This window comes from Micromesistius poutassou (genome assembly GCF_964030765.1).
Source record: "Micromesistius poutassou genome assembly, chromosome: 1".
In the NCBI taxonomy this organism is placed as follows: Eukaryota; Metazoa; Chordata; class Actinopteri; order Gadiformes; family Gadidae; genus Micromesistius; species Micromesistius poutassou.
The window spans coordinates 2573614-2584904 of NC_140271.1; the positions used below are offsets into that span (position 1 = coordinate 2573614).

Sequence of the window (11291 nt, forward strand, 5' to 3'; positions counted from 1 at the left end):
TTTAACTGTTGAAAATTGTATTTTATTTAGAAAGATGGTAAAATAAAACTCATTGTTCAAATAAAGTTCAAACATTTAACCATATTACAGAATGTTTGAGGTAATTGAATAGTAGTCGTGTTCTTAATCTTGTACAGATGTGCATAGACACTGAAACTCTAATGCAAGTGGTTATGAATACTCAACACGTCACCAGTTGGCTTCATGCAAACTCTGATAATCGCATAGTTTCTTCACAAGCTATCGGCACTAAGCAACGATTGTTTTAGGTTTGGTACATCATTTACAAACCCACTTCTCCTTGAATCGTATTTATTTCATTCGAAGCACAGTGTACTTTACATTTCATATGAGCTGGATCCTCACATCGGGAAAATCTAAATCTTAATGACACAAATAACAATGACAGATGTGATCATCTTAACTGATAATGTTGTTTACTGGTCGATTTCCAAGGATCAGCACAGAAATAGGCAGTTGGTAAACGGTTCTCTACACCAAAAGATAGCAAATGGGGTCAAATTAAATCTAAGTATTAACCAGACCACGAGTAGGAAAGACATCAACAGTGCTGGATTTCTTTTTGATTTTGCTTGGTAACATCCTTGAAGTGTTCTTTTGTATTTTTATCTTTTCCGTTCACCTTTCTGTGTGCGCTTTTTCTCCTTGTCTTTTCTGTCCACCTTGGCCAGTTTATCCTTCTCCCGTTGCATCTTGTCCGTTTCCTTTTTCTTCTGAGAGTCCTCCCGGGCCTGATCCCGTTTCTCCTTCTGCCTGTTCAATACCTGCTCCACATTAGTGTTCTTGAACAAGGCTGCGGTTATCAGTGAAGGAAACGTAGGGGAAAGCTCTACTGTACCAGTGTGACTATGAATGAATTAAGGTACACATAAGATAAGACAATATGACGCATGAAAAGGATACACTTCTCACCTCCCGAAAAATGGGCATTACTTGCGGCCTCCTCTTCTATACCTTCAGTGCTTGCATCAAGGAATTTACATAAGAACAATGGCTCAGTCCAAATTATTTTGCTATTTTGTTGGGAAAATACATTGTTAGCGTTAATGAATATTCATAGAGCAAAGCCAAAAGTGTCATTGTAACTGAATACTATATCACACAAATTATCACCACAACCAACAAGTTTGACATAAGCAATGGATTTGGAACACGCTGTAAAAACAAGGATATTCTTCTTCGTCTGTGATATTGGCATATTGAGCCAGAACAGCCTCTTTATTTGTCTTGGAGTCTCCGGACACCTCTTTCGGTTTCACTACGATCTGGGCCTGCTTCTCCATCAGGCTGGCAATGGCTTGAACATCAGCTACATGGAAAACAAGAAAATTATGTTTTAATGCTCAATGCAATTTATATAATACAATTTTGAGTTTACAACATTCCATATTGCTGTCAGTTTTCATTCAAGCAGATATGAACGCATTTTCTCAATAACGGTCCGAAATGGCATGGATTATACTACATGTACAATGTTAAGACCACTTGTTCTAACATACAATTAAATCGTCATCGGTCATCATAGGTGTATAGATACTTGCCATCATCGTCGTCGCACTTAGTTGATCGATTACAGTGTTCTGTCCACTGATTGATAATCTGTTCACAGACATCTTCGAGCGTGTCACCCTCCTACCAACAAACAGCAAAAACAACAACCTCTTAGGATAAAAAATGAAGTGCTTTGTAATCGTAACATACAACTATTTGGTTGTATGTTAAAGACTCAGCATCTGAAAACGTGAAAAAAGAAAACACACCCAAGCAGAAATTGTAAACAAACCAACCAAATAAATGATTATGTTGGGCTCGAAGACAGTGGTGAATAAATTCAAGGGCCCATTCTGCCAAAACATTGTGGTCAGTGTGCTTGTGGCTACTCACCCCTTATCTCCCCAAAAATATACTAAAAGGAAAGAAATATGTTATATCCAAATATGTATGTCAATGCAACAAAATAAAAATAGTTCATGAAGACTCCATTAGGCTTATTTCTCTATTAAATTACCTCCTGTCCTCTCACTTCGTAGGATCTGCCTCTTCTGACCAATTCAATTTTGATAGATAATCAAATCAATCTAGTAATGACCACACCCCCAAACCCCCACCACACACCCAGCCCTCCACCATAGCCCTTCATGGGCACATAAGGTAGAGCATTCAGCTATGCTAGGTTTGGTATTGGTATTATTATTATTAGTCATTTACCAGGTGCCTTTATCGAAAGCACCAGATACATGTATGTTTTTAGGAGCACGTAGGGGTCAGCCATCTTGCTCTATTTGGTTTGGAGCACAGTATTGGTAACTATTAAAACCATATACGTATATATACATTTATTACAACACCATGATTGGCGAGTCAATCTGGAGGCTGTATTAAACTCAAATAGAGTTTGGAATGTTAGGACTGCTCTACACACTTTAGTTTGTGATTCATGTGCAATCCTTAAATGGGTAAAAGACTTAATTAAAAGCTATTTATAGACTTGGTGGGCTGTCTGCCACACCTTCCTTAATATACCAAACACCATTTGCCATATGAACGGAGTTAATTAATCCGCTATAACACTGTATTCCGTGGCGGTCTATTTAAGAGCTAATATATAACTAGTATCGACAATAAATCCGAGTATAATATAAAGTAACTATATTGCAACTTAGACGTAGCGGTAGTTGACATGCTGATGTAAGGGTTTACCAGGAATGCAGAGAGTATTCCTTGAAGCGTTTCTAGTTTCTCTTCTTCACATTCCACTTCTTGCAAGACTCCTAAAAGATATGCTCCGTACACCTCACCATCGATTTCCAATGAATCTAGGTGATCATTTAACCATTTTTCAAACTCGCCGGCGTCTGCCACGGGCGCAGCCATGTTGGCCGATTGGGGTCCTTGGACACGACGCTGTTGGCCTGTTGATTGCCTGTGAGGTTCAATCAAACGTGGTATGCTATGTTCTCATAAACAGTGGTTTGATTATTTACTTTGAAACGAATATGTGTATCCAAAATAAAAAATATGACCGATTTATTTGACTTTCGGAAATGAACAAAAAGAGTTGACCAGATTCCGAAATGTTTACGGTGTTGAACGCCCACTAGAGGGCGACAAAGTTCTTCACACGAACATATCCATATGCTTGTAAAGGTAATTCATGTTTAACCTGAACTGTTCTGAACATATTAGTAGTTGTTAGTTCCTAGGTTTGTGCAGTATCTAGCCTGCTTAAGTCTGAATTTGTCCTGGCGCTTTATCATTACACGGCTAGGCTTGTAACTGTTGAGAGCCAGATTCTGAAAAATAATTATTTTGGTTTGTTAAACAAGAAAGGAAGGTTATTTATAAACCTTACCATCTCGTTATAGGGATGCTTTTTCACGTGTGTTCTGTGGGCCTGGTAGACATTCAAGTCCCATTGCCAAAAGACCAGGAGGCCAGGGATCAACATCAGCGCCAAAGCTTGGGTTCATAAGCACTGGCCTGGTTGCCTGGCACTGGGGGGTGATGGTGATGGTAATCGACTTCTTGGAACAACAGCTTTTGGCTGCAAAACAATGGTTGTTTTCTGGGACCATGGGTTCGATTCCCAAGCACATGAATAGGCTAGGCCTACCTCTTGAGAATGTTGTGAAGTTGGATCTGGGGCCAGGGTCTTTGCATGGACATTTTGTGGAAAAATAACCTAAAATAGAGATGGCAGCACTGTAGAAGGTCAACAACTACAATGAATGCATCAAACGAATATATTTATTTATTTATTTTCTATATATATATATTTTTTTTACTTTTCACAGAATAATAACAAGTAGATATTTAGTTCCAAGTCTTGCAGTAATTCATCTGAAATCGTTGAATCATGATTTTGAAAATGATATGCTACAGCCAGTTGCGGGTAACGTCCACATCTGCTGAGTCACATTAGCATAAATAGGGATCGGCATCAGTGGCACGACTCCAACAGATCCTGATTAAAAAAAGACAGCTTGATTATGCATTAAGTCTGTAACTGTCCTTGATAGTTAAAATGTAGATTTCTGAAGAAATGCTCTTCATTTTCTTTAATTTTTTGCTCACATTTCAAGAAGCACTTGTAAGCTGGCCAGGATGTTTTAAATATATTATTTTTGCAATTAGTTGGAAACTTTCTGTAGTCCTTAGACAGGTATGCAACATAGCCTTTGTTTCCATTGTTCTGATTAAAATTAAAGACTCAGCATCTGAAAACATGAAAAAAAACACACACCCAAGCAGAAATTGTAAACAAACCAACCAAATAAATGATTATGTTGGGCTCGAAGACAGTGGTGAATAAATTCAAGGGCCCATTCTGCCAAAACATTGTGGTCAGTGTGCTTGTGGCTACTCACCCCTTATCCCCCAAAAAATATACTAAAAGGAAAGAAATATGTTATATCCAAATATGTATGTCAATGCAACAAAAGAAAAATAGTTCATGAAGACTCCATTAGGCTTATTTCTCTATTAAATTACCTCCTGTCCTCTCACTTCGTAGGATCTGCCTCTTCTGACCAATTCAATTTTGATAGATAAATCAATCAATCTAGTAATGACCAAACCCCCAACGCCCCCCCCACCACACACCCAGCCCTAAATCCGCCATAGGCCTTCATGGGCACATAAGGTAGAGCATTCAGCTATGCTAGGTTTGGTATTGGTATTATTATTAAGTCATTTACCAGGTGCCTTTATCGAAAGCAACAGATACATGACATGTTTTTAGGAGCAGGTAGGGGTCAGCCATCTTGCTCAAAAAATGCTTACACGTAGGCTGTGGACATTTGGGGATTGAACACATTTTGTCTTTTAGAGAAAGCCATCCTAAAGCCACTATTATCCCGCCCCTATATCCTGCCTGACTTAAATTTCTTCACTCATCTTCACTTTACCTATATAAGAAAGAACTCTTTTTCCCCGGGTAGATGAAATGAAGTAATTTGTTCACTTATGTTTTGGAATTGAAAATTGGGTGCACCCAAGCTTTACATCATAAAGGCCCTGACACACCGTGTCTACGGTTGGCTGTCAGACAACGTTGGCCCATCGGTGAGCTTCTGTGGCCCTATAGTTTCAAAGGTGGGTCCCGCCCGGTTGGCACTGGTCTGACCTTGTCTGCGGTTTTTCGGCCGATTCAGCATGTTGAATCGGTGGCAGACACTGCTTTGTTTCATGTTGGGATATATCTGCAGTCCTAGGTCTCCCGGTGTCCCTGTTTGAAATACGAACACACACTGCTGCTGCCTGCCTGTTATTTCCTCTCACGTAGTCGCAGAAGTGCTAGTTGGTCATTGGCTGTAAGTCTTTTTTGCGCATCAAGTGCAACCTTTTTGCCAAGACACGGGCGATGCGAGGCAACGCAACAGACGGCTTTCGTCACGGCTAGTACTTTGACGTTGTTTTGGTGTGTCACGGCCTTAAGCAGGGTGGTTGTTTTGCAAATGTCTTGGGTAATCAGTACCGGTATGTAAAAAGCATGTTGACGAGAATGATGTTCTCATCGATGTCAAACGCCCCAGCAAACAGGCCTTAAATCTGTAGAGATATCCTGCGTGTAACATAGGTTATATTTCTGGCAGGTGACCTGCTAGTACACGTTTGTCTTGTTATGGGTATCACTTGTTAGCCTGTGAAGCAAAATCTTGCAAGCTCATGTTTAATTTGCTCTGCAGATAAGGTCTGGCTCTCCTCCCATGCAAAAATATTTCTTTCCCGGTACGAGATAGACCAATCAATCACAACCGTTTATCTGATATGAGGCGGATTAATGTGATGACGGTGAAGAGGAGTGGCGGTTTGCGAACGGTCTGTGGATTACCCTATTGAAACAATATTAAACAAACTAGACAGTATATTTTCACTATAAGAAGAACAAACGACTGCACATAAAGCTTTGTTAAGAAGAAATATGTTTTTTTGTCGCTCTTTGACGCTTTTGCTGCGTCACCCGTTTCGTTGCTATGATAGGCCTATCCAATTGCGTCCAGAGGCCTTTTGGTCTGTGTCCGTTAGCAACGCTTGATTAGAACTTATTTGTGTTCTCGTTTTGATCCTAATGGTTTGAATCTGTTGCTGACATTGAAATCTGATTTGCACATTGGATCTAAGTTCCATAATATATTATTCATATTTTCTATATATATATATTTGTATTTGAAGTTAGAATGTTTTTTAGAATGTTTTTGAAATAAGCAGGATGTATCGAAAACAAAAGCATCCCTCTGATACTTTTAAGAGTCAACACATTATTATCGTTGCACTTCATCAACCCATTTGTGAATGATGAAAAATAAGTATGTTAGCGTGGAAGGAATGACTTGAGTTGCAATAGAATTGCAGGATTTCCCTTGACCACTTCACTACATTCTGTAATTACCAAACACACGGATAGAATTATATATTCTAACAATCATTTATACAACACATAGAATAAATAAATGACAAGATTGTTTCCCTTCTAAAATACTAAATAAGAAAAAGAAAAAAAGAAAATACAAACCAAAATAAAAACAGAACTTGTGCCATGGCTTCTCCCAATACCAACATCCGATTGCCCCTCCGAGCCGGTACGTTTTCCCTAAATACAGATATCCCCTGGGCCCTATGGAGGCTGTTCAACCTCTCCTCTAAAGACAGACGTGGCTAGAGGGTGTGATGGGACAGAGGAATGAACCCCCTGAATAATGAGAAGAACAGCCTTTAAATATCAACAACAGAACACAACCCTTCAGTAATGCCTGATGGATGACAGCAGTACGGGACATTGTTTTGTACGGGGTTAACCTGGGTGACATTCTGAGTAGTGTCTGTGTGTGTGTGTGTGAGTGTGAGAAGTGCTGTATAAGGAGTGATATTGGGGGCGGGGGGGGGGGTGGGGGGATGCGCTAAGGGAGGTATCATGCCTTGATGGACGATTCTTCCATAATGCATTTTTCCACCCTGTTTCAATCTTCTCCCTCTCCCTCCCACTCACTGTCTCCCCCTTTCCCTCTCCTACTTGAGGTATCCCCCATCACCCTGGATGCTCTTCTTGATGTGCAGCAGCAGGGTGCTCTGCCACTGGTCCAGGCGGGAGATGGAGTTAAACTCCTTCACCTGGAACATGGACAAAATGATGAGCTCTGAGAGAGCATTAACAGAGAAATATCTTTCGATAAAATAACTTATAACAAAACATTTAAGCAGGGATAAAAAATAGGCAAATAGAAATGACCACCAAAAGAGTGACCATTGAAGAGCATTTGCCAATCCCATTGTTGGAATACCAAAGCCAATCACTTTGCTAGAATACACCAAAATGCACAATGATATTTGATTGAAAACCCAACACGGGACATGACCCGAAAACCCCGGGCAACCTAATTGGCTGGAAAACCACAGCCAATCTGATTGGCTTGAAAAACCCAGTGATCGAAAACCCAACATGGGACAAGGGCCGGAAACCGCAGCCAATGTGATTGGCTCAGAAACCCACGTCAGTCCGATGGCTCGAAAACCCACGTCAGTTCTGTCCTTGTGTAATAGCTGTAACATAAAGGCTCTATGTTATAATGTCAAGTTCTAAATTAATAAGTATATGTTGAATTTGATGTTCAATTATTTAGTTTCATACAGTATAGGCCTAGATGTCTATCTAACTAACAGTTATGTATATAACAGCTAATATGTTTCTAATCCGGAATTGATGTTCCTCTGTCCCTAGTTCCAATAAAAGGGAGTAAGTTGATGCTCTGTATGCAACAGAGTCGATTTTGGCAGAATTTGCAATGCTTACTACAGTCCACCGGGATGACAGTACTTCATTGTTGTGTTATTTCTGGTGCATTTACCATGTACACCTTGCGTCCAGAGGCACTTTGGTCCGCGCCCGTGGGTGATGCCCTTTGGATATCGAAAAAGAACGGAGAGGTTCCAGACGAATTGCAAACGGCAATTGGTCTGGCGATGCCAGGCTTATCACTTGTTGCCCCCTCCCCTCTTCTCTTCTATCCGCCTTCCCTTTGAGCGTCTCTTCCCTGCCCCCTGCATAATGGTTCTCTCACGTCTCTGTCCTGCTGGTAATGAAGTGAAAAGCTTTTCTTGCTGCCATGGGGAAGCTGCCATGTGGAACTGCACTCTTTATTTCAGCGGACTGTAGCTGCCTCTGTTTGGCAACGCTTTATAGATTCTGCAGGCAAAGGGGGGGCTCAAGCCAACTGTTGTCAATCCAGAGTGACACCAAGTTGTGGCTGCCACTCACATTACATCTTGGGATTTTTTTTTTTACATTTCTTTTGTTGAACACACTTTCTTAGTGTGTCTCAAATAAAATATGGGGGGGGGGTGTGCAAGGGGGGAGTCATAAGACAGTTTGCAGGGTTTTCCAGAGAGAACAATACATAATACGAAATGCGGCTTACAGTGACGGATGCCATGACAATAGCATTACATGGTCTTATTTCCAAGCTAAAGCACACAGCGTTGATGGATACTTGTGCTGCTACGTAGCTTGAGGATGCCTGTCCTGTTTCCATTGAGGGGCTGTGGATTGATGCGAAATGACGAGGGGCCTGGAGGCTGGTGAGTGGGTTGGGGATCCACATGCTCAGCTCCACGGGCAACACTCCCTGCACACGCACGCACGCACACGCACACACACACACACACACACACATATACACACACACACACACATATTGTCTTCTCATAAACAAACTCTTGCAACGTGAGCATGCAACAACAACCCCCCCCCCCACACACACACACACAAACACACACACACACACACACACACATAATGATGAACACAAACAACCAGACACACTGACTCCTCACAAATTAGAACACACAACACACACACACGCACTCAAATATTCACACACACACACACACACACACACACACACACACACACACACAAACGCACACACATAGTGTCTCCTCGCAAACATTGTCATGCAACTCGAGCAAGCAACACACACACACAGACACACACACACTCCATGCCGTAATGCCACCAGCATGAGAAAAAGCCCCACAGCCGCAATGTGCAATGTCCTCTCGCTGTCAACATGTCCCATACGCGGCGACGTCAATGTGACAGAATGTAACCAGCGCCCACAGAACTACCACTGGTTAGTGGGGCAGCCGTGAAGAAGCCTGTGTGGAGCGCACTGTACGCTTCTCTTCCTCATTACACGACTCTGTGTTTTAAGACGGAAGCCCAGCGACGGTAGTGGAAGCAAGGACGTTTCAGGGGTTTTATTCTTGATCTGAAAACGTTAATCTGGTTATGTCAAAATCAAGCAGTTGGGCGTCTTGTTCCTAAACACTTACATCTACCGTTATATGCGTTATTCAGATGTTAAATGTGCTCTATTTAAGTTGTATGTTTTATTTTTTGTAGTTCCTGCTATGCTAAATAACAATAACTCCTGCTATGCTACGAACACTAATTCCTGCTATTTGAGGTATAATTCATGTTATACTACGTACAATAACTCCTGTTTTTTGAGGTATAATTCATGTTATACTACGTACAATAACTCCTGTTATTTGAGGTATAATTCATGTTATACTACGTACAATAACTCCTGTTATTTGAGGTATAATTCATGTTATACTACGTACAATAACTCCTGTTATGCTACATTTAACTCATACAATGCTACATATAGGCCAACACTAACCTATGTTATACTTCATATAATTTCTTCTGTCAGCCATTCCTGATTCATTTGCTCATTCCTTTGTTAGCAATATTAATTCTTAACCAATAATTCAACTGTCAAACTTAAAAAATTGGAAAAAAAGATATGTGTTACCAATACCAATATGATATGGATCTAAAGAACCTCTGGATAATAAAACCCTAAAGTGTCAAATCTATGAATTGACACACAATGTCTGACACACAATGTCACACACAAACACACACAATTTCCAATTACCAAATAAACTTTTTTCTGCTGGCATGATAAGTAATTAAAAGCCACCATCTAAGTGTGAAACGAGGTAATGAATATGGAACAGTTCGAGAGAGAGCACAGTCTCTGTAGGCCGCTCCGGTAGTTAAATCATCTCTAAATCATCACCAGGCACAGAGATCTATTGACAGGATTGTATCTCTCTCTCTCTCTCTCTCTCTCTCTCTCTCTCTCTCTCTCTCTCTCTCTCTCTCTCTCTCTCTCTCTCTCTCTCTCTCTCTCTCTCTCTCTCTCACTCACTCACTCTCACTTTCTCTATATGTCTGTTTATCTCTCCCTCTCGCTCTCTCTCTCTCTCTCTATGTCTCTCTCTCTCTCTCCCTCTCTCGCTCTCTCTATGTCTCTCTGTCTCTCTATGTCTCTCTCTATGTCTCTCTCTCTCTCTCTCTATGTCTCTGTCTCTCTCTCTCTCTCTCTCTCTCTCTCTCTCTCTCTCTCTCTCTCGCTCTCTATGTCTCTCTATGTCTCTCTCTCTCTATGTCTCTCTCTATGTCTGTCTCTCTGTCTCTCACTATGTCTCTCTCTCTCTCCCTCTCTCTATGTCTCTGTCTCTCTGTTTCTCCCTGTCTCTCTCTCTCTCTCTCTCTCCCTCTCTCCCTCTCTCTATGTCTCTCTCTCTCTCTCTCTCTCTCTCTCTCTCTCTCTCTCTCTCTCCCTCTCTCTATGTCTCTGTCTCTCCCTGTCTTTCTCTCCTTCTCTTTCTGTGCGTCTCCCTGACAACAACAGCAGCCGCCCAGACGTAGGTGGTCAAACCGCAAAGCCCTTCTCCCTTCAAAGTTGGCGATCCTTCACGACCTCTGGCAGGGAAAGAGGCATTTATTTATTTATATTTTCAGCCATCGTCCTCCTGGCACGGTGCCAACCGTCCCAAATTCTTTGCCTGCTCGCCGCCACCGAAACGATTGAGGACGAGGAGTGATGGGGGGAAAGGGGGGGGGGGGTGGGTGGGGGGGGGGATGAGGAATGAAGGAAGAGAGGGAGCTGAGTGGACACGACTAGACAGCAGAGTGGACGAGGGCAAATATTTTGCTAGGCCAACGCGGGTTCCAGACCCTGCTCCCTATGCCTGGCCATGCCTCCGCCTGACTGGAGCAGACCCTGTCCCCCCGCTGCACCCCTCTGGTGCTCCCCACCACTTTGTATTCAGGGTCACGGATCTCATTTCTGGGATAATATTTCAAGCTCCGCTACAGATGGGGAGTTAAATTGAAGACCTGGCGTGGCGCGGGGCATCAAAGATGAATGCGCGGAGGCAGTTCCCCCGGTAAAGGATGGGAGGGTGAGGAAATT

The 11291-nt window shown here is 42.0% G+C and overlaps 2 protein-coding genes across 2 annotated transcripts in view; both read right to left on the minus strand.

Annotated features, from left to right (window-relative positions):
• ccdc43 (coiled-coil domain containing 43) lies at positions 1-2910 on the minus strand. The gene is made up of 5 exons (XM_084488380.1): positions 2722-2910; positions 1563-1653; positions 1195-1330; positions 925-980; positions 1-814 (listed from the first exon to the last, which is right to left on the minus strand). The coding sequence occupies exons 1-5, from the start codon at positions 2893-2895 to the stop codon at positions 627-629; spliced, it is 645 nt and encodes a 214-aa protein (XP_084344506.1). The 5' UTR covers positions 2896-2910; the 3' UTR covers positions 1-626.
• A 4119-nt stretch (positions 2911-7029) lies between these two features.
• The window catches only part of c1ql1l2 (complement component 1, q subcomponent-like 1-like 2), a gene marked incomplete at both ends in the record, with an annotated part of 44067 nt that continues 39805 nt past the window's right edge, over positions 7030-11291 (minus strand). The window contains one exon of the mRNA XM_084488474.1: positions 7030-7131. Coding sequence (XP_084344600.1) covers positions 7030-7131 — 102 coding nt within the window. The remainder of the gene's footprint in view (positions 7132-11291) is intronic.